The sequence below is a fragment of the Stegostoma tigrinum genome, chromosome 22 (genome assembly GCF_030684315.1).
Source record: "Stegostoma tigrinum isolate sSteTig4 chromosome 22, sSteTig4.hap1, whole genome shotgun sequence".
Taxonomy (NCBI): domain Eukaryota; kingdom Metazoa; phylum Chordata; class Chondrichthyes; order Orectolobiformes; family Stegostomatidae; genus Stegostoma; species Stegostoma tigrinum.
The window spans coordinates 27,173,363-27,201,200 of NC_081375.1; the positions used below are offsets into that span (position 1 = coordinate 27,173,363).

Sequence of the window (27,838 nt, forward strand, 5' to 3'; positions counted from 1 at the left end):
AGACATGTGACAAATGCATCCACTCTCTTTCTGAAAGAGATTTGAAGGCATCTGATTAAATTAGGATGGTGTTCATCTTCCTGCAAGGATGAATCAATAGCTTGTGAGTACGTAGCTGCCTCATTGTGGTTATGAGGAAGATCTCACAGAAACGACACAAAAGTTTAATATGCCTCTTTATACAGAACTTGTGCAATCTGACAATTCTCAGCATTAACTAACATCTGGCATGCATTTAAAAAAAGGAAACAGCAGGGGAGAGGGAAAAAGGAGATAGAGGAAGGTATAGAAACTGAACAAAGAAAAACAAATTTAAAACAATGAGGCATTTTAAAAATCATTTCTCACACAGACTAAGACTTTAGATTAAGTTCAATAAAACAGTGAGTGATTGATAACAATCCAAGGGGCTCAGGAGGTTCCATATTAAAAATAATAGAGCACCTCCTGTGAAGCAACAGCTTTAATTTTATATGCATTTTATTCTCATTTATTGCCTGAGAGCACGGAACTATTTTAATTTCTTATTTTATTCTCCTTCTTTCGTTTGAGTACAATGATTGCTACATTTTGCTAATGCACCAATGGATTTTGATAAAAATCCAAATATATAATGCAACAGTTTATTTGATTTGGAGATATTTATAGAAAGCAAATAAAAATAAAACCAGAGAGTTGAGAGTACCTGAGAAAGAAGTAGCTCATTATTCAATTTACTACTGTTTACTTACACTGTAGGGAATCTAAAAAAAATCCAAAACATAACTAACCTTAAAACACTAGGGCATAAAACAATACCTGAAATCAATTGAACACTCAGGTTGAGTGATATTAAATCATCAGGCTATTCTTGCTCAAGAAGTGGCAAGATTAGTCCCAGTCGAAAATGAGAATTCTAATGGGTTATCCAGCCTTTAAGGCCAGTGCTAAACTGACTTTTGCTCCAAGTTGTGGCAGTGAGGGGCAATCCTGGCTGTCAGCTTGTGGCTGCTGTATATAAATGTTAACCTAATTATGTTCTAAAATATTGAATTGTATTTTCTCCCTATCTCCTTTATATTTCTACCAAGCTGCAAATAGATGGAGTCACCATGAGGTAACCTGAACATAAACAGACACTACATAAATACCATCATTTGTTCAATGTCGTTCATGCCTAAACACCATCAGATGGATCTGATCAAATTATCTTCTGAATATATTCTGGTTGCAAGTTATCCCCTTGATGATTAAATTACCAAACATTAAAAGGAAGAGGAGCTCCTTTTTCCTTGCTTAAAGTTTTTGACTAGTCAGCAACCAGTAACATTTCAGACCAAACACAGCAAGAGGCAGCTGCTGCCTATGATGTCAAGAATCCTGGCTCCAAGTCAGATCTTTAAAAAGCTGCTTAAAAGTCTTTATGAGAGTTGCACAGATTTTTAGTATCTGCAAATCACACGTTAGAGACTGCTTATTAAAATTGATCTTCTCACCAAGGGTGGAACAAATAGTTTCTGTCTCAGCCTTTAGGAAAACAAAATGAAACAAGTACAAAAAGCCAAGTGCCATAAAAATTAGGTGATCAGCTGACTGAAACCAAAATAAAAACACAGGAACAGGAATAGGCCATTCAGCCTCTTGAGCCTGTTCTGCCATTTAATGAGATCATGGTTGATTTGTGACCTAACTCCACATTCCTGCCTTTGGCCCACATCCCTTAAAACCTTAGATAAATTTTTGTTAAATAATCTCAGATTGAAGATTAACAACTGATTTAGCATCAACTGCCATTTCTGGAACAGACTTCCACCTTTTGTGTGTAGAAGTGCTACTTGACATCTCTCCTGAACGATCGGGCACTAATTTCTAGACTAAGTCCCCTAGTTCTAGAATCTCAAACTGGCAGAAATAATTTATGCTTAACTATTGAGTCTTTTCCTATTAATATCTTGAAGAATCCGGTCAGAATAACGCTTAACCTTATGAATTCTAGACAAAATAGACATAATTTGTGTAATCCCTTCATAACTAAACCTTCAAAGTCCATGTGTCACCCTTGTAAACCTATGCTGTACTCCTTCCAATACATCATTCCTAAGGTGTGTTGCCCAGATGAGCTCACAGTATTTCAAGTGGGATCTAACCAACTGGTATAACTGCAGCATAATTCTACATCCTTTCCCTACAATCCTCGAGATATAGGGGGCAGCATGGTGGCTCAGTGGTTAGCACTACAGCCTCACAGCACCAGGGACCTGGGTTCGATTCCAGCCTCGGATAACTGTCCGTGCAGAGTCTGCACATTCTCCCTGTGGGTTTCCTCCGGGTGCTCCGGTTTCCTCCCACAGTCCAAAGATGTGCGGACTAGATGGATTGGCCATGCTAAATTGCCCGTGGTGTTCAGGGGTGTGTAGGTTATAGGGGGATGGGTCTGGTTGGGATGTTTCAAGGGGTGGTGTGGACTTGTTGGGCCAAAGGGCCTGTTTCCACACTGTTGGGAATCTAATTTAATCTAAAGGCCAGCATTCCATTAGCCTTCTTGTGCAATGAATTAACTTATTGTTAAAGCAGTTAGTGTTTTTTTAAAAACCTGCTAATTGCTTCTTGCCAAAAACATTTTACACCATATAAATGTTTTGGCTAAGTCACAATATATAAACACCATGGTACAAATTTAGCATAGATGAACAATAGAGATTAGATTTAAGAGGTCCTATTTCAAGGATTTTGCTCATCTCATATCAAAAGCATTAAAACTGTCAATACTTCAGTTTTGTCCATTACCTTTCCTGAACAATGAAAATGTACTTTTAAAAAGTTCCTTACAAGCAATTACTTCCTGGAGAAAAACGGTGACACACTTAGGAAACAAACAGCATTACTAAAAAATTCCACAGTGCCAACTAAAATTGTCTTAGTAATTCTGAAAACAGAACAGACACCTCAACGGAGAGTGCATGCCAGTACGGACATATAAATGGGGTTAGAAGACAGGCAACGAAAGTTGATTTCCTATGAAAAAGAGACTATTTTCGAAGCACCTCTCTGTTCATTGGGCATGTCTTTTACAATCTGTAGAAGTGTTTGATTTAACAAGCAGTGGTAACTATAAAAGATCACAGTTTGCTAAAACAAACATTAAGATGGAGGTTAGAAGCAGAGGTTTTTGTATTTTACCCAATGGCATCGTGTAGGCTGCCAATTTCCTTCCAACTTGACACTGAAGTAAGATTTAACTATTCACTTTGACTTGACTGGATTAAATGGAAAGCTGCTGCAAACTGTATTTGAAATAAAGTTTCTTAACTTTCGCATGGAACAGAATGGACTTAAGGCTATAAGTCCAGGCTGATTTAGCAGAGGCAAACAAGGATGCCAGCGGAATAATGTTAAGTGGTCTCAGCATCCTCAAGCTGGGAAGAGAAAAACCAATGAGGATACCCACTTCGCCATTCAATGATTCCTGCTGGGATCTGTATGTATGGGGATATTGGATGTCGATCGGATCAGGGTCAACAATCCTGCACAAATACCTTGCTGGATTTCACAGTTTCGATCACATCAAAAAAAATTTAATGAGAAATGGAAAACCAGCACATCAGCAGCTTCAGGGTTTGGAGTTGGGCGGGGGGAGAGACTGGTGAGTTTTTGCAAAAAAAGTAAAATAAAACTTGAACTGTATCTGAGCAGTTTCGAAACAGCACTCACCTGTTCCTTTACTAGTGAGATCCAGGTCTGAAAAAGCAGATCCAGTCTGGCTTTGTGATACTTTCGAGTAGTTTTTACTGCAATAAAAATGTCACTGAGTTGCATTTTATGCTTGCTGTGCGGTGCGATGTCCCAGGGTAGCGCTGCAGCTTTCTCCCAGGGTCCAGGACCTCGCTGATCTTTCACTGTTGAGTTCTTCACAAAATCCTGCAGCCCTTTCGCTTTGGCGTAAGTCCGAAGAAGTTTTTCTGGTTTTGCAAATCGCTGGTAGTTGTGCTCTCTTTTAAATGCACTGCTGGAGTCGGTGATGGAGCTCCCCGATGAAGCGGCTCCTCTTCGTTTCTCCTGTTTAGAAAGGCTTCTGTCCAAGGTTGCATTTCCAAGTGTTTGGGGGGACTGCCTGAAGGGCTGCAGGGATCGAGAGAGCTGCAGATCCGAGGGTGCCCACTGCTGGAGTCCCATCAAGAGCAGCAGAGAGGCGCAGAGAGTCAGGGAGAGCAGGAAGCAGAGTTTACTGTTTGCGCTCCCCCGTAAACGCATCGTCTGTGCTCAGCCTCAGCCCCCAGGGGCAGAGGAGCTGCGCTGCTGGGGCCGGGGCACGTCCAGAATCGCTCCCATGTCTGATGGGTAGCCCGCAGGACCTTCTTACACTGGCAAGTGTCACAACGACACACTCTCCACCCAGTTCGTTTGTCTGCTGTGTTTGTTTCTAATTCCGAGGAACAACAAGCAGACAGTGAACATGAAAGAGCTCACTCCAGCTGAGCAACTCCTTTCCCTTTGAATTGGATCGCCACCTCACGTGGAGGACCACACTGCTACCAAATCTAACTTACACAGAATAAAGTTGGTCTTTCCCACAGTCCACGGCAGAACTTTGACTCACATTAGGCAGCTGTTCACCCCACCTCCTCCCCCTTGTGTTTCTGATCATAATTTTTTTAAAAATCGAAATGGACATATTGAAAAATTAAAAAGAAATGTTAAATTGTAGGGGGAAATCAGCTGCACCTATATCGGACTGATTTTTGTTCAGGGCTGATGGGAATACCATCAAGTAAGCAAGGTATTCCTAACAAAGTTGCTGAAAAAGTTCAGCAGGTCTGGCAGCATCTGTGAAGGGGTAAAAAACACAGTAAATGTTTCTGGTCCGGTGACGCTTCCTCAGAACCAGACTTAAAATGTTAAATGGACTTCACAAGTTTCAAAATCTCCCCATCCTCGACTGCATCCCAAAACCAGCCCAGTTCATTCCCCAGCCTCCTTAACCTGTCCATCCCTTCTCCCAACTCTCCACTCCTCCCACCGACCACTGACCACCAACCACTGACCATCTACCAGCCTCATCCCCACCTCATTGAACTGTCTGTCCTTCCTTGACTGACCAACCCCTACCCTAACTCCCAACCTATACTCACCTTTACCGGCTCCATCCCTGCCTCCTTGACCTGTCCGTCTTCTCTCCACCTATCTGCTCCTTTATCCATCTTCCATCCGCCTCCCCCTCTCTCCCTATTTATTTCAGAATTCCTTTCCCCTCCCCCATAGACTTTCCACATCAAGCTATGTTCACTTTCACATCCGCCAATGTGGTATACTGCACCCGCTGTACATGGTGTGGCCTCCTCTACATTGGAGAAACCAAGCAGAGGCTTGGGGACTGCTTTGCAGAAGACGTACGCTCGGTTCGCAGTAAACAACTGCACCTCCCAGTCGCGAACCATTTCAACTCCCCCTCCCATTCCTTAGATGACATGTCCATCCTGGGCCTCCTGCAGTGCCATAATGATGCCACCCATAGGTTGCAGGAACAGCAACTCATATTCCACTTGGGAACCCTGCAGCCCAATGGTATCAATGTGGATTTCACCAGCTTCAAAATCTCCCCTTCCCCCACTGCATCCCAAAACCAGCCCAGCTCGTCCCCACCTGCCTAACCTGTTCTTCTTCTCACCTATCCCCTCCTCCCATCTCAAGCTGCACCTCCATTTCCCACCTACTAACCTCATCCCGCCCCCTTGATCTGTCCGTCCTCCCCGGACTGACCTATCCCCTCCCTACTTCCTCACCTGTACTCTCCTCTGCACCTATCTTCTCCTCTATCTATCTTCAGTCCGCCTCCCCCTCTCTTTCCTATTTATTCCAGAACCCTCTCCCCATCCCCCTCTCTGATGAAGGGTCTCGGCCCGAAACCTCAGCTTTTGTCTCCTGAGATGCTGGTTGGCCTGCTGTGTCCATCCAGCTCCACACTTTGTTATCTTGGATTCTCCAGCATCTGCAGTTCCCATTGTTTCTAGACTCGAAACGTCAGCTTTCCTGCTCCTCTGATGCTGCTCGTCCTGCTGTGTTCATCCAGCTCCATACCTTGTTGTCTCGAAACGTTAACTGTTTTTTCCTTCATGGATGCTGCCAGACCTGCTGGGCTTTTCCAGCAACTTTGTTTTTGTTCCTGATTTACAGCATTTGCAATTTGTTCGGTTTTTATGAGGGTATTCTTAAGCTCATTAAAGAAAGAAAATGTCCAGAATAAAACGAATGTGATGAGTTCAGTCTTTAAGGTTGGTCCTATGAAGGTAATTTTTGCTTGGGAAGTACTCCTTGTGGTGTTGTTAATATTAAATCATGCCTCTAACAGTGTTGGAGCAGTTCTGCTTGGGAACCCTGCAGCTCAATGGTATCAATGTGGATTTCACAGGCTTCATATCTCCCCTCCCCTTACCATATCCCAAAACCAGCCCAGCTCATTCCCGCCTCCCTAACCTGTCCTTCCTCCCACCATCCCCTCCTCCCACCTCAGGTCCCACCCCCATCTCCTACCTACTAACCTCATCCTGCCACCTTTACCTATCCATCCTCCCTTTACTGGCTCCATCCCCACCTCTTTGACCAGTCTATCTCACCTCCACCTATCTTCTCCTTCATCCAATTTCTAGGCGCCTCCCCCTCTCTCCCTATTTATTTCAGAATCCCTTTCCCCTCCCCCATTTCTGAAGAAGGGTTTAAGCCCAAAATGTCAGCTTTCCTGCTCCTATGATGCTGCTTGGCCTGCTGTGTTTATCCAGCTCTACAACTTGTCACCTCAAAGTAAATTGAAGTAGTTCTTTCAAATTAATGTGTAACTTTATCTGCAAGACAGGGAATACACTTTTTAGCATTAATTTAAACGATTAATGTTTAATCTAAAAGAGATGATCTCTTGGTTACAATGGCTGTGGATTGATTTCTGGAAAACCTATATGAATGTAGCCTTCAGGGGTCAACAAATTGACGTACCATTACAAAACGTTTGAATGCAGTTTTCATGCAGGATACAGAGAATAACTCCACTAAAAGTCTGTAGCTGGCATACACTTACTGCTTTAAACTTGGAGTGTCTCTTTTTCCATATGTTAGTGTCACACCTTTTGGCATGCTATAAACACTTCTAAGCAACTGCAAACATAACTTTGACTGGTTGCTTTTTTTCCAGAATGATCTCAGTTCCTTTCAGCTATATTTTCACTGTAATGTTTTTATCAGCTGCATCTTCCCAGTTTTCAGTCAGGCATTTGTTTTACAGCTATAAGTTGACCTTGCCTCCAGGTCCAAAGAATGTTCACACAGTTTTCATTTGGCTGATCAAGCAGAACTTGCCCCTAGATCCCAGATCACAATTATGATTTTATGTCATGCTCATATTTCACATGTTTAGCACAGGTACGGAACCTTAAATATCAATTAGAATGAAAGTCATAACTGAATCCAAAGCATGATACTATCTCCTTTCGGCTATCTTATTGCAAAAGTACACATTTATTCAGGCATACTTTCCTCTTTATTTAACATTTCCCCCCGTGAAGGCCAAACAAAAACACATTAAATTGTATTGGCTTATATACCTGAATTTTTGCCCCCAGCCTACCTAATCTTGCAGTACATTTTACTTAATTAGTCATGCCTGGAGCTGCATCTGATGTGCTCTTTTGCACTCGTCATTGAGCAGGGTTGGTCCCCTTGTTTGTTACTGATGGTAGAATTGAGGTATGTGAGGCTGTGAAGTTACAGATTATTGTTAAAAACAATTTTGCTGCTGCTAAAGGCTGTCAAAACCTTGGATGTCCAATTTGAACAAGCAGTATCTATTCTGAATCTATCCGATTTAGCATGATGGTGGTACCACAAAGAACAATGCAGGATTTCCTTTGACTCCATAAGGACTGTAGGATGGTAACATTCCTCGTAGTCATACAAACATGAGTTAAGCCAGTCGAGAAATATCATTTTCAATTGTAAGCTAATACTGATTCCCAAAATCTTGCATGAAGTGATGTTGAACCATCATCACAGTGGTCAAATGGGCAGAGACTAAAGATTGGCATACAAATCTGGCACCAACAGGACATGCATCAATTGAAAAAATCCTGTGAGGAATGCCAGCTTTATCATTCTGAGCAGTATAGAGAACTAAAACAAGCACAGAGAATATTGGGGAAATTCAGCAGGTCTGGCAGCAGGTGTCAATTTCAAATCAAGCTAATGTTTTGTGTTTAGTATGGCTCTTTGTTAACACTTTTTTCTCTATCAACAAATGCTGCCACACCTGTTGGGTTTCTCCAACATTCTGTGTGTTTGTTACAGATATCCAGCATCCACAGCATTTTGCCATTATTTGAGGAGAAAAACGTATTTATGCTGTAGATTACCTCTAAACCATGGTACAAGGTTCAACAGACATACGTAAAAGTCTATGTATTACTGACAGATTTCCCAGTTTCCTTTCATCCAGCAAGTTAATATTACTACCAGTTCTACAGTTACTAATACATTAACAGCTGTCTTCCGCACATTTGGTGTCCTACAACACATATGTCAGACAACTATCCTCAATATGTTGCAAGCATTCCAGGACATGTAAAGCAAGTGAGGAATCCAGCATATTACATCCACTCCATACTATCCACAGGCAAATACATTATCTGTTCTTTTCGATTTGTGATCTTGAATATGTTTCTGATGGGGAATGTTATAATATTGTCTGTATCTATGATCAGACAAGCACATGTCTTTAAGAGATCTAAGTGATGATATTTGTGTGACATCATGCCATGTAATAGTCTTGTATAAAGGTACTAGCTCCATATTGAATAACTGCTACTGTCCTTTTAATGTGTCAGAAAAGTCAGTTAGTCAATCATCCTGCTAAGCAATAGAGCCCGGACCATATTGATATGTGTGGTAGAATTGTAATGGATATAGTTGCACAATGAATATATTTTCTGAAATTTGTTTTCAATGAGAACGCCGCTTCAATGTTCATTGTACAAGAGTTAGCATAATACTAGAGAACACATCACAAAACACTTGAAAAATGATTCATCTGCTGCAAAATGCTTTGATGTGGAGGTGCGGGTGTTGGACTGGCGTGGACAAGGTCAAAAATCACACAACACCAGGTTATAGTCCAACAGGTTTATTTTAAGACACAAGCTTTCGGAGGCTCACTCCTTCTTCAGACGTCGGTGAGAGAAGCGCTTTGAGACATCTCGATAGTTGTCCCGACTTCTTATAAATGTCAGTCAACCAAAGGAAAACCAGTTGTATTGTTGCAGAAATTGAAGTATAGGTCAAGAAATACAAAAATTAATTTAATGACAGATTGGAAGGCCTGATCATTCCAGTCTCCTTGGGATCGCCTCACATGCCCATATACAGTTTATATATTGATATGTAAATATATAATGTTAGTGAACGAAAAACCTTTCACAATTTGCAAACTGGTGAGATTTTTTTTAAAAAATCATTTTAAAATTATCGTGCAACTGTCTTATATACAAGATGCTGCGTCCGCTAAATTAAGGAAGCAGACTGACCAACCTGGAACACTGGACAGATTGAATGAATGGGGGGTTGTACCGCCACGTTTATGCGGGGCATCTTCCCAAATCCAAGCAAACGTTTCGGGCGCAGGTTACGTCACGACGCAGGACGTGGCTGCGCTGACCTTTCGCCCCAGTGATGAGAGTGCCCGGATGCGGAGCTGCTCTGTGGCTGCTGAGAGTTGCTGAATGAGGGAGAAGATGCCACTTCCCGTTCAAGTATTAAATTTTCAGGTAAAAAGTGCCGCTGGCGTCCGATTGAAGAGTAGGTGTACTGTGATGGGGATTGGAAAGGAGAATGTCCATGTGGAGTAATGAGAAGGGATTGACCGTGGCGAATGGAGCTGAACTGAGGAGAACATGACAGTTGGTTGCTGGTTGATGGAGCCAGAATGAACCTGTTACTAAGGCACCTCTTGCAGTTTCTGCGCTCTGGAAGCTCCTGGGTTTGCTCCGAGCCCCGAACTTCAGGGTTTCAGAATCCCAAAATTCAGCTTTAGTTTCTCTTCTCCAGATAGAGCCTGGGGAAACTGATACCTGAGAATGGGCCTAAAAGTACAGGCTTCCTGGCTGGGCTCCTGCCTTCTGGAATAGTGTTTTTAAGCTGCAGGATTTCTTGTCCACTGCTTTATATGACTTTAATGTTCGATTTAATTCAAGGAATAATGGGAGGGATAATGGAAATGACACTCCATTAGGAAACCAGAAGGTCAGGCTACTGCTCTGAGGGTAAGATTCAAATCCCACCAGTAAATTTGGTTAATAATGATTTAGGTTGAATAATAATATGGAATTGAATAAACAGTCTTTTAGGGAGACCATGAAACTATCACTGGTGTTAAAATCTACTTGGTGCATAAAGCTCCGATAAGGACAGTAATTTGCCATCTTGCCTGGTCTGGCCTATGTATTTGACTCTTATCTTCTCCAGCAGGCCACTCAGTTCAAGACTGTTAAGGATGGTTTGCTGTTTTTGCCAATGACACCCACATCACAAGAATGAATTTATAAAAAAAACTATTCCTATTCCTTATTTTCTCTGTTTAACTATCACTAACTGTGGTGGCTCATTTTATCGTATTGTTTGGTCTTCTGCCCTTATGAAAGCATGTCAATGCTGAAAATTTCATGTAATTTCAAAGCCTCCTTTCTTTTATAATGTGAATCATGTAGATTGTGGTCAATGTGAAATGCAAAAATTATTTTAGTTATGTATTTAAAATTTGAACAATGAATATTTTTATATTTAATGATACTGCCATATTTTTACCTAATTTTGGCTAAGTTAATAGCCTAGTTACCAAATTTAGTTTTCTTAAAGAAGGATAACCGCTTGCTTTGGTGTTGAATTTACAAAAGAGCAAGTGGGTAGTTGACAAAAGGATCTTGCTAGTCAGAATGAAGCAACCTATTCAAAGTTTGAATGTAACTTTTTAGTCAAGCTTCATGCTAACAATTTATTGTGAATATCCTGTTGTTCTGCTGAGAAGAAAACAAAGTTTATTTGTCTAGGTCTTGTTGGATAAATGGTTATTTCTGATGTTTAATCATTTGCACAGATTGGACAGTGCTGGAAGGAATTGTTTTTTTAAAATACGTTCTCTCTTGTCATATGTGTAGAAATAAAAGCAGCATTAAAGTATTGTGTAGGGATTGATAGCTGTTTTACATCTCATTATTTCTAATCGATTTCTGCCACTTCAATATGCTATTGTCTCTCAACACCATGTCCATTTCTGCCAAACTCCCCATCAAATGCTTCCTTGCCAAAGTCACCAATGATATCCTCAGTGACTGAGATACCTGTTCTTCAGGGTTAAAAATGCCGGCTTTAACATGTCTCAGATCTAGCTGCATAGAATTATCGTGGTTCAGTTCATATAAATCGAACTACTAGTCAATATGTTTCCAGCAAGCACCTTTCCTTCCACTTCTCTTTTTTTATGTCTGAGGGCTCCAAGGATCCATTTTTGCTTCTGTTTTCCTTATTTAAATTTCAGGCCTTGGAAATATCATCCATAGGCACGGTATCAGCTTTTTCATAGAGGTTTGATATTGGCAAGCTCTGTCTGTAGCTCACAACTTCTTCTTCTAGGCTATCTGACATCCTGGATGAATTGTTACCTCCTTTAACTCAATGTCCAGAAGATCTTTTGGCCTCCAATTCTACTTGTTTGCCATTGATTCCATCCCAGTCATGGTCACCTTCTCAGGCTATATTATCTGAAAAAGATGTGGGATTTTTTTCACATTAACAGGCTATTGTGGTTATTCAGATGCAAATTAAGTTAAAATTACAAAAGGAAAGCAGGGTATAAGGAAAGTATTCCAAAGCTTGGGACACAGATAACTGAAGGCATTGCCGTCAATGGTAGATTATAACTGGGAATGTTCAAGAAGCCAGCAGTAGAGCAGTGCAGACATCTTAGTAGGTTATGAGACCAGAGGAAATTAGAGGTAAAACGTGTGTGGTCTTGAAAGATTTGGAAATAAGTGCAGGAATTTTAAAATCGTGACACTGACCGGAAGCCACTGTGGGTCAGCAAGCACAGGGATGATTGGAGAACAGGGTTAGAGCTAAGACATGGGAAGGAGTTTTAGATGACCACTGTTTGTGAAGGACGAATTGGAGAAACTTGTAAGGAGTACATTAGAAAAGTCAAGTTTGGAAGTCATGAAATTTTGGAAGACTTTCAGTAGGAATTGAATTAAGACACGAGTGAATTTTGATCTATGCAAATAGAAGAGATGACACAATTATGATGTTGCAAGCTCATCTTGAGATCAAGGCAGTGAACAAACTGGTTTAATCTTGGATTGTTGTCAGGGAATCAGTGGAATGGTGTTTGGAGTGGGAGCTGAGAACAGTGGCTCCAATCATTCAATATTGTAGGAAGTTTCTACCTATAGAGCATTGTTTGATTTAACAATGGTGGAGAAAGGCTGTGAATATTTAAGGTTGAGCTTGTTGTGGTTATTGTGCATTTGAAAACTAACTCTGTCTTCAAATGATGCTTCATGGGACAGAATGTAAAGTAGAGATTATATTTGGTATTGAGGAAGATTTCATTCACTTCTAATTTAATTCTGGAGCATTTTTGTTTCCCTGATTGTTTGCGACTTGATGTCTTAATTAAACATTTCCTCCTTATCTCCATTGTAGTGTGATTGAAATTTGACCTTGATCTTTTTGATTATTTTGATAACTGTTAAATATTCAAATCGAGGGCTATGCTGACAGTTAACAGTTGAATGAATCTGGTTGTTTGGTGACCCCCATCTTTATAAATTGTTCATGCGATTTGTTGGACTTGTGTTGAAAATTCAGCAACAGCCAACAACTCTGGCAAATGTTCAGAGTTTAATAAACATGCAGGGTTTGAAAATAGTACTGGCCAATGAGACCAAGATCAAAATTTATTTAACATCAGACTAATGATTTTTTATTCTTGCTGAAAGTTTATTGTTTGCCAATGAATGGTTTGTATAAGAGGTACAATAAATACTTTTTAGCATTTTATTTCATTAGAAGAGCAAAATTGGAGAGATTTTTCACAATCTTTCTGCATTTTGTTTTGAAGCTCAAGGTTAGCCCATATTGAATAGAATAGTGGAACAGGATTGGACTGTAGTAAAAAATTCACTCTTGCTCTTACTTTGTGTTAGTTTTCTAGTGGTTCCCTGGGTTTTAAATTCCTACCCATTTACAGAGCTTGACGTCGAGGTTTCGTACATTGGTGTACATTATTATGGAGCTACAAACAATAGTGCAAGCTATGTTGAAATAGCAAGAGATTAGATTTTAAATCATTTTAATATGCAGTATAAGCAAAGGACAAAGGTCCCTGAATTTTTTTCTGTCAAGATGTGTAAGCTAATAAATTAAATAATATTATTACAAACATTGTGGTAAAATTGACACACTAATTTCTGAGTGACATTTAGCTAATGAATATTAGGTGCATCTTTGTCTATTTAAAGCATTATTGTTTAATATTTTTGCAAAACAATTTTTCAAATGTTACGTAGAACCAAATGACTCACTTATTTCTTATCAAATAGTTCACAAGTGCATAGCAGAATGGATCCGTTCAGTTTTGATATTCATGCTGCTGACTTCTGTTTTTTCTCCTGAATTTTTTTACAATATGATTGACAATTGCTTGAATATGTTCAATAGAAGTTAGTTATCTCCACTACTCACACCTTTTTGATCTTTTTTTAAAATAGATTTCATATTGTTTGAAGGCTAAATTGTTTTGTAGCAATAAAAATGTGATGGCAATAGTTACTTTGGGCCAGGATGACATTTGCACAAAGTGCATTCTGTATGCAAATTCTTAATACATTAATAAATGATGGATTTTATATGTAGTGAAAACACTAATTGCAATTGTATACATTGTAGCTTTAAATTGCTGGATAACTTGAATTTTGAATAATTATAGTTGGATTGTATCTTAACTCTAAGCACCAGCTTAGAAATGTAGTAACTGCTAATTTCATTCCTCTTTCCCAGGCAAGCACTGTTGCAGGGGCAGGGAATGCAGATAGTCAGGAAGGGTGTCGAGATAGCTCCACTCCCAGCTCAGCCACCTCTTCGCTCTCAGACCTTTATCTGACACCTCACAGCAGTAGATCAGACTTGTTTCTACATAGCACGGCAGGAGATTTCAGCCTTAGCGCCAGCTTGTCAGCCTGCACTCTGCTCTATGAGGTACCTCGATCACCAGGAAAGTTGATAAAGGAAGCACACAGCTCATGCGTGGTTTCATTTTAGTTTGCTATAGGAGAGCATACTGTCTAAATGAAAATGTTTGAGTGTCAATGTTGTTTATATTATTCGTCTGTTAATGCCAGAGAAGCAACTTATATGCTATTCTAATCTTTGGTAATTGATAAAGCTTTGGATCCCTTCTAAGATATAAGATGGCAGCAGTTCCTGATAATTATTGTCGGTTTGCCTCTCAGCATGCCGGAGGGAAGTGAGACAAGGTCCTAGAAGAAGCTGAAAACTTGAACAATGAAGATGAACAGAAATCCAGCCCGAACCTAAAATCCAGCTGTAAACCTTGGGACTCAAAGTTCAAATAACTTTGACAAAATGATTAAATATTAGTTTTAAAAATAGCAATTATATGATCAATACTCAATGTGGCATGAGTGTTATAAAAGGTGGAAGATCCTTGAAGCAGAATGTCCCAATGCTGTTAAAATTTTACTTAAGTTAAAATATCATTATCCGATGAATTCTTCTGTACACTGCCACTTATTTGTAATGTATTAACAATGTGCTTATTTATTTGCAGTGATACTGTTAGACTTTGTTAGTAGTTGAATTGGAATAGAGTTGAGAATAACCAAGTGAAGGGCTATTTAGGTCTAGAAAGAAACTTTGTCTAATAGATGAAGTGCAACTATTCATCCATTTTTCATTGGATACCAGTTTGAAATTATTGAAGTGTTGAAAATAGCCATCTAGAATTTATATGAGCTTTTTGCTAGCTCAAGGAAGCAATGCTTAAAATTCAGGAAAAATCCCTGAAAGTCGCAAAAATAAAAAAACCCTGTCGAAGCAAAGCTGATAAATTTGAATCCTAGAGAAAACTTTGGAATAGTAAAGTTACTTTTTTTTTAATCACTTTACAATGTGGGCTATATGAAGGAGACTTGAAGTGATCATTTACGAGAATACAATGAAAGTGAAATGCTGTGAATGCTGAAACTCAAATTAAAAATAGCTAATGCTGTAAAAACTGAATGGGTTTGATGGCGTCTCTGGAGAAGTATATTTTGAGTTTAAGGTGACTCCAGATAAAGTGGCATATTGAGATCAATGTTAGCCCTTCACTCGCTGTAGATGCTGCTGGACCTGCTGAGTTTTTCAAAGCTTCCTACTTTTATTTAGTAGGGTGCAGTCTTGGCAGATTAACAAGAACTTAATGATGCATCCCTTGTAATTCTGTTCCATAAAACTTTGAATGAAATCTCATTGATGACTTTGACTAATATAGTTGATCTAGTTACCTCATCTTTCTCTCTTTTTCTGGAATGATTAATGAACTCTTTGTAACATTTCTATCCAGTTAGTAAACCTTATTTGTGCCTTTAGCTGATGACAGAGTTAGTTTCATTTTTCCTCAGTACACTTGAATTGTGATCCGAGTCCTATTATAATTCTGGAAGTTGAAGGGCTGTTGAGCTACTAAAACATTTTTTGGTAACATTGTTCTGTGATGTGAATTTGCAGGATTTGGTTTGTTCCCCAAAATGAATTGCTTTTGTTAATGCCAAAATTACAGGAGTCAAATGGAAGCAGAGATGTATAGGTTTCAAAACTTTCTGATCACAGTATTACCCCAAATTGTTTACAATGATGTGATGAAACAATCCAGGCCAATAAAAATTTCAGGACATTTTTCTTTATAGGCAGCTTTTTGATAGAACTGATCATTTTGATCCAAAAGCATTCGTTTTCTCATGTAAATCTAACCAGTTTTTCTACTTTGCAGAGCAGCCAAAACAGTTAATGTGACTGTAGAGCTCTAACTGATGTTTACTAATTGTTCCAACATTCTTTCAAGAGGGCCTTCATGTCAAAATCAAGTAAACAATTGTTTGCTGACACCAAAAGGAACAGGGTGTTGTCTGCAAAATTGTGTGGGAAATATATTTTCCTTTGTAGTTGTAAGGTTTACATCCACGAGTGGAGTAAAACAAATACTTTACACGTATTGAGCATGTAGGTAGACTGTTTATACTTAAATTCTGGAATGGCTGTAATGCACTGTGCATTTTTAATCCTCCAAGGGACCTGTAAATAATTGTAATTTTGTTAATTATTTATTACCCTTGCTTTATGGAGCACAATTCTTGGAAACTTTTCAACAGCATGTATAAAAACATGCCGATTTGTTAAAATCATGCTTTTAGCAACCCTACTTGGATGGTGATAGGATGCTGAACTATAATTTTTTTTACTCAACTGCTCTAAAATTTCACTGTTGACAGTCTATGCACAATTAATCACTTATTTTGTTCATGTTTTCAAAGCCATAGCCAGGCTTCACTGAAACAGTGAATCCAGCAATAGGTAGCGTTAAATAAAGCAATTGTATAGGCAATGCTGATTTGTTTTTGGGGGTAATCGAATAAGTGACCATGAGTGCCTATTTGCATTCACTGAAATGGCAGCATGTGAGTTTTCTTCCCCGTCAAACGTTGCTATCCATTCAACTTTTGATATCTGTCTTGGGGTGCCCAGCATACACTTCACTTCAGTATCAAACAGCTTTGTCAACTACACCGATTTGTGTATGACCAATGTGTTGTCCTCCATGTCAATAAGAAGTTGACCATGTTTTTAAAAAATTCATGCTGGGGTACCTTGTTAAGTTTATTACCTTTACTATGATTAATGTTTTATAAAAGTGTGGTAGTTGACATGTCTTTTTTCTACAACAGTGGCAACCAGTTGAACTATTTAAAATGTAACTTTGTGTTGTTTTTATTTCCTGTATTCTGACATTTTGTTTTAATTTGTAAGTTAAGCACAATGACTTAAAAATTGATCAGCAAATTTTCTGGGACTAAAGTTGCTTTTCTGTCGTTTTGCCCAAGGGAGCGGTAGAACCAATGCAAATAGATGCTGACCCTCAGGATGATCAGCAGAATGCACCTGACACAAACTACGTAGTGGAGAATCCTACACTGGTATGTCAATACTTAAGATAATTCGTAAAAGAAGCGGGGAATGTAATTTATCCAACAAGTGTTATGATAGGGGAGGCAATGGCCTAGTGGTAATATCCTGGACTATTAATCCAGCGAGACCCAAATAACGTTCTGGTGACCCAGGTTCAAATCTCACTACGGCTTCAGTGAAATTTGAATTCAATTTTAAAAAAATCTGGAATTAAGAATCTCATGATGACCATAAACCCTTTGTCAATTATCGGAAAACCCACCTGATTCACTAATGTGCTTTAGGGAAGGAAACTGCCATCGTTACCTGGTCTGGCCTACATGTGACTCCAGACCCACAGCAATGTGGTTGACTCTGAAATGAATGCTGCCTAGCCAACAATGACCTCATCCTGTGAATGGATTTTTAAAAAATCTGGAACATAAGGATTGTGAAAGCAGAGATAATAGCTTTCAAAAGAGAATTAAATGTATGCTTAAAAAGAATGTGGAGCTGCGAAATCAGATAAGAAGAGTGTAACTAATTGAATAGTTGATGCAGGCAAAGTTTACCGAACTGCTTTCCTCTGTTGCAGTGTGATGTTATGATATCACCCATAGCACTTCATTATAATAGTCTTTGACTTAGACCATGTAACCCAAGAGTGAAAAAAAATATAAAAACCAAAATCTCTTCTCCATTTTTGTTATCACAGATGGTGTAATTCGCAAAGATGATTGTTATTCTCTTTAAAACTTTTTTTTTGCTTCCACCCTGCACAACCACCCACTTTATCGATGTTTTAGTTACCCCACCCATAATCCTACCCCTTCTCGTTCACCAACAGCCTCTCTCAGGCCACTGCCTGTTGTGTTTACTCTTTCTGTTTCTGTTGGAAGCATACAATGATTTGAGTTAGACTGTTTCCTTGACGCTTCTTATTGTTGCAATGTGTAACTTCTTCATGAAATGTATTTCAGCAAGGTGGATGTGGTCTAGTTAATTCATCCTCTGACTAAAACACTCACTTCTCTCAAATTGCTTTCCATAATGTTCAACACTAGTATAATTTGCTTTTTAATTCCTATGGGATTCCTATGAATGGTAGACCAGTAATTGTATACCACTAATTTTGAAGTGTTCAAAAATTTTCAATTTATGCAGAAATATCGGCTGGCCATCATAACTTTAATCAGTTTTGCTTAGTTGTCATGGTCTATTCTGAATCATCATTCTGGTTTCAAAGGCGTAGCTTGTCTAGAGTGCCACAAATTGCTGGAGAAACTTAGCAGGTCTGGTAGCATTTGTGGAAAGGAAGCAGAGACAAAGTGTCAGGTTCATTGTCCCTCTCTTCAGAAGAGTGTGTCAGAAATCTGTTTTTGTTTTAGATTTCCAGCATCCACCATTCTTTGTTTTGTTAAAGTTCAGAGTGCCTTTCCATTGTAATATATAAGAGGTAAAGTCCAGTCCATAAGGCTACTCTCTCATGAGAGAGATGACTGCTGGTGACTTAACATGAGGGTCACTAAGCCTTAGGCAAGGGGAAGAGTTTGAGAAGGAGAGTCCTTTTACGGTAATGTCAGCCAGCGCAGGAGTTGAATTCTCAATTTTGGCATCACTGCATCACAGAACAGCTAGCTGAGCCAACTGAACCCCTGCAATACATAGTAATTGTGTCACTCTTTGAATGAGATATCAAATCAATTATACTTTTGCTTGTTTTGGGATTCCTATAAATGGAAAACTCCCATGGCATTATTTAGAAAGGATCAGTGATTTTTTGTTTCATTGTTTCTGTGCTAAAATGTCATGGTCAATGTCACCTTAAAAACTAATATTGACCATTGATTACATGTCAGGAATGGTGCTGAAGCAGAATAGTTGGCTTGTTTCAGTAAAAGTAGTAAGTCTTTCAAAAATTAATTCATTATGTATGTGTGTTTTGATGCTCTTTTAAGCCATAAAAGAGGCTACATAAATACAATTACCTACTTATGACTGAACTAGTGAGAGAGTCACAAATAACTTTGCACTTCTATGCACTAAAGCTTTTGAGTAAGAGAACCTTTTTTTTATTTTTCCTCCTCTTTTTGCATAATTATGGTAAGGAACCCAAGTTTGCAGGTTAGCCATCTTCCTGTTTCTCATTTACAAACTTGACTTCAGCACCTTGCTTGTCCGACCCAAGCATGGTGATTCTCTTTTTATCTTCCGCCACCATTGGCAGGGATGTTTTTGGGTGTTTTGCTACGCTAAAGAGTAAACTCTGAGATCTGCACTTCTGTGTGAGCATCTTGTGTGATTAATTTTTCTGATACATGCTCTCATTTTGTTGGCCATGCAATTCTTAATTCAATTTTTAATTTGGTATTCATAATATAAGGTATAAAAATGGTGTTGCTGACTCTGTATGAGAGTGTTTTTGGCTCAGTTTCATTATGTACCTTGTGTTTTCATTAAACATGAAAACAGTGGGAATAATATTATTTCAGTAACATTTTAAATTTTGATTTAGGATTCTTGATGTGGTTTATATTAAGGAATTTATTGTGATGCTGTTAGATTTCCCATTAGCTGCAAGTCAAATGGGAAATTAAAATTTAAAGTGTTTTTAAAAGCAGATGAGACTATGATGTCTGAAACTATTCCACTTAAGTTCAAATTTACCTTTCATGTAAATGCATTAATCCTGTGTTATTGCATACCTTTTACAGGATCTGGAGCAATATGCAGCCAGTTACAGTGGTTTAATGAGAATTGAGAGGCTCCTGTTTATTGCAGAACACTGTCCACAACTACGCATTGAAGCCCTGAAGATGGCACTGTCCTTCGTTCAAAGAACATTTAATGTAGATATGTATGAGGAAATTCATCGCAAACTGACAGAGGCCACAAGGTAGAAATTTTCGCATCAAGCTGTTCAGACATGTCCTTATGCACCTCTGGAGCAGATGGGACTTGAAACAGGTCCTTCTGGCTCAGAGATAGGGACATTACCACTGCACCAGAAGAATCCAGGTCACGTGAATGAAACATGCTGTATAGTAGTCTAGGCGTATTGAGAGCATTTGAAGATTTATGTTTCTGACTATCTATTGATCTGGTATGCTAGCATTGCTTATTATTTGTGCATTCTCAGGCAGGTTCTTGAATGGGACATCAGTGATACAGAAGTTAAAGCCAATAAATGATGTAATTTTTTACAAGAGCCTACGTTGATGAAGTTTTGCAGTCCCATGCATCCTGTAATCTTCTGTCCAATCTGCTACTGTATGTGCTGCTTCTATGTTCATCAAAACACACTGGCTACTCAGTGAAATTCAGGCCTTCTTCCTTTGCAGGGAGAAAGACTGTTGTTAACTGCAATTAACTGTGAAATTTATTCGAGGCTTTTCAGTCAAACTGAGAGGCTGTTGATTATGGACCCTAGATATGCGAAGTTACCTGTCATTTCTTGCTGAAATCAACGCATGCGTCACAAAAGCTGCAGTTACATTGTACATCTGAGTACAAACTACGAAACGAAAGCAATGCAACCGAGGATACTAAATTACGAATCTACCAAGTCTGTGTTCTCGATGCTTCAACATCGATAGTGTCATTCTTTTAGGCATAGACAAGTTAAAGTCACCAACTCTTGGAACTCGGGGAGCTTGCTGATTCTGTCAGCATGTGCTTATTCTGTTACCTACACACTAGTTACTAAGCCAATGCTGTCCACACTGGCTTGGTCATATTTATCAAAGATGGTAAATTAACAATTGAGTCACAATCTCTTGGGTGTCTGCGCCTCCACTGCAAACGAAGTATAAAGGTGGAGAGTACTGCTACTGGGAATCAGTCATTGATGGGCTTAACCTCTAGAGGTTGACTATTGGCAAGATATTAAAGCAGTGAGCAGAAACCAATACACAGCAGCTTGAGAGTGCTTGGAAATACGAGCCTATCAAATCATGTATCTTCTCAGTCCCCAATTCTCTCTATGGAAAATACAGCAGAAACTACTATGCTGTAGTAGAATATTTGAGCTACACTAGACAGGTCGGAAACATTAGCTTTCTGTCTCTCCGTTGATGCTGCCTGACCCATTGTGATCTCCAGCATTTGTTGTTTTCAGTAAGATTCCAGCATCTGCAGTAATTTGCTCCTACATTGTTTTAATCAATTTTCACATCTCTTCGGGGAATGCTTACCCTGAAGAAGATTTGCTCTTCCTGCTCTGTTGAAGAGTCATCTAGACTTGTTAATAAAATGTGAGGCTGGACGAACACAGCAGGCCAAGCAGCATCTCAGGAGCACAAAAGCTGACGTTTCGGGCCTAGACCCTTCATCAGAGAGGGGGATGGGGGGAGGGAACTGGAATAAATAGGGAGAGAGGGGGAGGCGGACCGAAGATGGAGAGTAAAGAAGATAGGTGGAGAGAGTGTAGGTGGGGAGGTAGGGAGGGGATAGGTCAGTCCGGGGAAGACGGACAGGTCAAGGAGGTGGGATGAGGTTAGTAGGTAGCGGGGGGTGCGGCTTGGGGTGGGAGGAAGGGATGGGTGAGAGGAAGAACCGGTTAGGGAGGCAGAGACAGGTTGGACTGGTTTTGGGATGCAGTGGGTGGGGGGGAAGAGCTGGGCTGGTTGTGTGGTGCAGTGGGGGGAGGGGACGAACTGGGCTGGTTGAGGGATGCAGTAGGGGAAGGGGAGATTTTGAAACTGGTGAAGTCCACATTGATACCATATGGCTGCAGGGTTCCCAGGCGGAATATGAGTTGCTGTTCCTGCAACCTTCGGGTGGCATCATTGTGGCAGTGCAGGAGGCCCATGATGGACATGTCATCAAGAGAATGGGAGGGGGAGTGGAAATGGTTTGCGACTGGGAGGTGCAGTTGTTTTTTGCGAACTGAGCGGAGGTGTTCTAGACTTGTTGTTGGCTTGCTGCCTCTCCGTGAATGCTGCCTGACTCGCTGTCATCCCTAGCATTTGTTGTTTTCAATTCTATTTCCAAACCCGATTGGACTAAAATATGCACACCTTGTCTTTTACCTTCTGGCAGTAGAATCCCAAGAAAGTTTCAGTTTCCTTGACAATTCACATGGCGTCAGGTGAGTTGGGATTTCCAGATGATTCCAGCGTGCAACTCCAATCTATCCTGCAGAAATGACTATCTGGTTAGAATTTCTGGGCCATTAACTCTTGAGACGGAAAGCTACCAGAGAATGATGGTCCATATCCACCAGAAATAAGTCAGTTTTCTTATCTTGTACTCTTGATTGGGAGGTTTATTTGTCAGCGGCAAAAAAGCAGAAATTCAGAAATACATTGTACCTGCCTTTCCAACTAATCTAAATAGTTTAAAAATCATGACGTAATTGGATTCCCTTACGAGACATGTACAGTGTTATGAACAGTGCCCAGGTAACATTCTCCAATTTATTATGGTTACAGGTGGGATATCCCAAGTTTTTAAGCCCCTGGTTGATGAGGAATTTACTGGCTCCTCTCATTTATTTACTGGCTTCCTTTATTGGTCACAACAGTATTAATTTAGAAAGCGTTCCTTCCCTTGTGAATACTTTGCCCCTGGTCTTTTTTTTGTAAAAAGAGCCAATTTATGTCGGTTTCTTACATTTAAAAATAAGTGTACTTATTAGATACTAAATAAAGAAATAATAACACAATACATTGTAAGCAAATTAGGAATAAGAAGTGAGCCAAACGATAAGTAAATGTTAAAAATAGAGACAGAACAGATATTAGAATGTTGTGGCTGGTACATTGGATGGTATTGGTAGTGCTGACATTGGTAATTGAGTAGTTGATTTTGAGATTCTCAGCTTTGCAGGTTGATAGAAATTATTTTGTCCTGGTCCCTTTCAACTGTGGATAGCTGGTAGCACTAAGACTGAGTGTATCTTTTCCCTGTTTTTGTTACCTACAATGCAAGGCTTTTAATAGCTGTTCAAAACCACTGGACTTTGACAACACACAACTGCTCACACTAGTACATCAGACCACTAAAATATACCGATGAATGATGCAGTTGGTTTTTAGCCCCTCCTTTTGGGTAGCTCAGAAAAGTTAAAATGCAAATGTATCTGCAGGAGATAGAAGCTGATTACCAGGCTGCTTATCGCTTCTTTTTCTTTTTGAAGTTTCCCTGCAGAGGTGTGACTTTCCATGGATCCACACAAAACCCTGCCATGCTCCCATTAAATTTGCATCGGCTATCGTCCTTTGACCATTACAGTCCTTGATTTTTTTTTAAAAACTCATGTTGGAACGAGAAGCTTAATATGTCCAAAAGTACTTTGGCACTCTAGTCCATTGTCATGACCAATGCTAAGAAATTGTTTTATTTTTAACTTTGATCTTTTTCTTTTCACTGGAAATTTAAGACTGCCTTGTACACTTTCTGTAATTATAGCCAGTTGTGTTGGGTAGTACAGGGTAGAAATTGACTGCAAGTTAAGAAGATTGGCGACGGACGGCAGATGTACGCATTGAGTAAGGTGGGAGAGAATGGGGAGATTCTCATTGACTGCTCCAGAAAGCTGACAGATAGATAGAAGTACATTGCGAACAATATTACAACTGTCTTAGCAGCTTTCTAATTACTTTTTTTTTGACTGCATATTCTGATGCTCTAGATGGCTGATACCCAAAAGTAGCTTTTGCTGTTCATATAAAACTTAGTTCAAGTCCTGCAACCCTGAATTCATTCATAAGTATCTAAAAATGTCTTCCTGTAGGGAATCTCAGGGTGTGCCAGATGCAGTGCCAGAGGCAGGTCTGGAACCCCCAACACTGGACACTGCTTGGGCAGAGTCTACACGGAAGAAAGCTTTGCTGAAACTGGAGAAATTAGATACAGATCTAAAAAACTACAAGGGCAATTCAATAAAAGAGAGCATCAGGTAACATACCTCAAAATGTACAGATTTTGTCTTGCCTGCTTAATTTGAAAAACAATTTAATTTCAGGTCAGCAATGCCAGAACCAGGCCAGGTTTGCTAACCAAAAATTTGTTTCTTCTGTGTTGTCAGTTCTATGGAATCAACCCAAATTGATTGAGGTTTCCCTGAGTATTGATTTCATACAATGTTGTTTTTGCCAAATGTTTGAAACCAGTAGGATACGAGTGTGTTGTCAAACTAGGTTTCTAAAATTTTGTACTAATTAAAAGGACCAGCACACTCATACAGTGATTAACATGAATCACTGTTTACTGGTTAGCATTTAAATCCATTTATCATTACTAATTTATGTGCTCATATAGGAGCCTGACTTGTAATTGGTTGCTCCACTTTATTGCCCAAGGCAGCAGTTTAGTAGTAACTGTTGCCTAGAGGCTAGTGGCTGTGAACCAAGAATTGCCGGTGTGGTTCAGTCATTACACTACTTTTCAGTTAGATGGTCTTGAGTTCAAGCTGGAATTCAGGACTTAAGCAAAAGCCAACAGTGCAATACATTGCCAGAACTACTGTTTTTTTTTCAAGAGTGAGATATTTAAACAGGGAAGTAATGCCCTGATCACTTGTTCTGTGCAACTGTTCCAAAAGAAGCTGTGTCCTAGCCAAAATAGTTTAACTGGTTACTTACTTGATTGCTATGCACCATGGAGGTCATTGACAATTAAATTCAAAGAGTTTGGAAAACACACTGATAATTTGTTGTTGCCTGTCCTGTCATATCAACATAGCTTAATTTTGTCACAAATCAGCAGCTTCATGATAAAAATCTGACCGTGGAAATTACAATCAATGTCCTTAGGTAAGCAGGAGCGCATTGACAGAAGTAAAGTGCAGCCAAGGTGTGCTGCCTGGGTTCTCCACTACATAATTATTAGGCCTGTTGTACCAAGGACCCCTCATGAGATTTATGGAAGAATATATTTTAAGAACCCCACAGTGGTCTCTAAATAGTCCACGAAGAACAATTCCTCAGATTTCTTTAGCTAAAATTAAGCTTTGCTATGATGTTCTACAAGGAATTGGATGCTTCTGTTGCATTCCATACTACGTGAAATGATAGAGTTGGATTTACGGATTCTGACTTTTAGAAGATTGAAATTGAAATGTTATGTGAAGGACAAAATATTAGTCCTTGTCACACAAAAGTAAATAGTTTACATGATGTTCTTTGCTCCGTTTATTTCTGATCTTCATCTTTTTGTCTTTAATTACTGATGTGGTTGGTAACTGGTCAGTGGCAAACAGATGGTCTCTTTGGTACAAGTAATATTGTCATTTTATTTGGCAAAGAGTGAATAATTTTGAAATAATTGCATCATTTGATATTTTACTTAAAACTTTATCCTTAGGAGAGGGCACGATGACCTTGGTGATCACTACCTAGATTGTGGAGATCTTAGTAATGCACTGAAATGCTACTCACGAGCCAGAGACTATTGCACAAGTGCAAAGCACGTCATCAACATGTGTCTAAATGTCATCAAGGTATGTGAATGCAGGCCAATTAAATGGTAGCTGTATTATACAACTGTAATTGATAATACATGATAAATATAACTGGAAATATCGAAACTACATTGCCAACTTTGACTTTTAATCATTTATCAACTGCATCAAAGTTAAAAATATCATGTTTTATTGATCGTGTTGAATTTCAGCCAAAGTTTCCACATAGTATTAAGAATGATTTGTTTTGAGCCGAGAATAATTGCAGTAAACTTAGCATAGCAACTTCCTCTAAAAAGTTTTCTGTTAGTTATAATAGTTAACAAAGCAATTTTTGCTCAGGTTGTTTCCCTCCCCACTTCCGTCTCTTGCTGCAATACCCTTCACCTAATCGGCAAAGTAAGAACTGAAAATCCTCTTTCAGAATTAATGATGGCAGTTTCAGATATTTTCTAATCTCCCTGATCAGAGATGCAATTGCATATCTCTAGAACAAGTGTGACTTTAACTTGGGTCTCTTGGTCCGGAGAGAGGGACAGTACTACTATGCCTAGCCCCGAGGACAGTTTCAAGTATCAGATGATTATGCAATTAAAGGTAGAATTTTTTTGGGAGACCATTATTTAACTCTAGACTGTATGCCCCAAGATGGCTAAAATGGAACACTTTGCTACTTGGTAGATGGCAGTTTGTTTACTGCTTTTGTATTGATTTCCTCACCTTGGTCTTGAATGCTTTCAGTGCTATCAGTTTTGTTTAATAAACGTTCTGATCACATTTTCAACAAAGAAAGAAGCTCATGTTACGGCAGTCTGCAGTGAAACTATAGAATTTTCAATTCTGACCTTGATGGACTGCTCAGCCTCTACACTAGTAGTAAATTATTCAGAAGATAATTGAATGTAACTGATGTAGCATGTTTGTGGGTACAGTTAGCAAACTCAACTGTGGCTAAAACAAATGAGTTATAGGACTACTTCCTGGCATTAGCTCCAATGGTTTTGATTTGACACTTTACCCTAAATTCATCTAGTCTGCTTCGTGAGTCTCCATTTCCAGAAACTAGCTTGTTTCGTATCCATGTTCTATCGGCCTAATTTTTCTGTAAGCCACGTGATCAGCCTAATACAGGCTTTTCATTTTTACCATAATATAGTGCTTACATATGCTTGTCTTCCAGACCGGTTGCAACATGAAGATTTTAGCAAAAATAATTTTTAATGTGTTTAGTTTTATTTTCATCTCAGAAGCGCTCCTGCTTTCTCACCTTCCTGAGAATATTTTCCTCTCCAAGAGCTTTTTGAAACAGATAAGTGGTTGAACTAACTGAAATATGTTTGGGAAAAAAAAAGTTCTGTAAAGAATTGTAATCCACATCTCCAAAATTACAATTCCAATTATTCCCCGTCCACATTATTTTGTAATGCTGTTAGTAACAGTATGAAGACTGTTAAGTATTTTAAATTGCATATAATTCTGTGCTAGGTCAGTATCTACCTCCAAAACTGGTCCCACGTTCTCAGTTACGTAAGCAAAGCGGAGTCTACACCAGAGATTGCAGAGGTCAGTAAATTTCTAAACCAATGTTCACAATTGTTTTATTTAATGTGCAATAACTGATCTAGTAGCAAACAGCATGCAGCTTTATGAGCTCCCTCTTGTTTTTGAATCTGTGTGATATTTGTTGGACTCAGGATAAATAGAAGTTTTTAAACTGTTCTGAAATTAATTGCTGTATTAAATGTGATAAAGAATGAAACTAAAGTGGAAAAATTTGTACTTTGCAATATGTAGTGCATCAGCTTTCCAATCTGCAGCTCTGTTTGATTAGAAGATAGGATTTAATAGGATTGCTCTTTAAACAAATTGCTGGAAAATGTATTATTATTCCTGTATTCCTGGGTTCGAATGTTGTCATGGAAGCGGCTGGAATTTGAATTCAATAAATATCTGGAATTAAGAGTCTAATGATGACCGTGAATCCATTGTTAGTTGTCAGAATAACCCATCTGTTCACTAATGTCCTTTCGGGAAGAAAACTGACATCCTTACCCAGTCTGGCCTACATGTGTCTCCAGATCCACAGCAATATGGTTGACTCATAACTGCCCTCTGGGCAATTAGGGATTGGCAATAAATGCTGGCCTAGCTAATGATGCCCTCATCCAGTGAATGAATAAAAAAGTTGTAATATTTGTTGCATTT

At 39.2% G+C, this 27,838-nt stretch overlaps 2 protein-coding genes across 5 annotated transcripts in view; one reads left to right on the plus strand and one right to left on the minus strand.

The window, feature by feature from the left end:
• The window catches only part of rfng (RFNG O-fucosylpeptide 3-beta-N-acetylglucosaminyltransferase), a 42,693-nt gene extending 38,285 nt beyond the window's left edge, over positions 1–4,408 (minus strand). For all 4 annotated transcript variants that reach the window (XR_007249880.2, XM_048555175.2, XM_048555176.2 and 1 more), the window contains exon 1: positions 3,691–4,408. Coding sequence is in view for 3 of the 4 variants with exons in the window: in XM_048555175.2 (XP_048411132.1) it covers positions 3,691–4,230 (540 nt within the window). In the remaining variant the exon portion in view is untranslated. The remainder of the gene's footprint in view (positions 1–3,690) is intronic.
• Positions 4,409–9,675: 5,267 nt separating this feature from the next.
• The window catches only part of gps1 (G protein pathway suppressor 1), a 47,055-nt gene continuing 28,892 nt past the window's right edge, over positions 9,676–27,838 (plus strand). The window contains exons 1-6 of the mRNA XM_048555195.1: positions 9,676–9,779; positions 17,166–17,258; positions 19,944–20,125; positions 23,966–24,130; positions 25,537–25,672; positions 27,119–27,196. Coding sequence (XP_048411152.1) covers positions 9,735–9,779; positions 17,166–17,258; positions 19,944–20,125; positions 23,966–24,130; positions 25,537–25,672; positions 27,119–27,196 — 699 coding nt within the window. The 5' untranslated portion in view covers positions 9,676–9,734. The remainder of the gene's footprint in view (positions 9,780–17,165; positions 17,259–19,943; positions 20,126–23,965; positions 24,131–25,536; positions 25,673–27,118; positions 27,197–27,838) is intronic.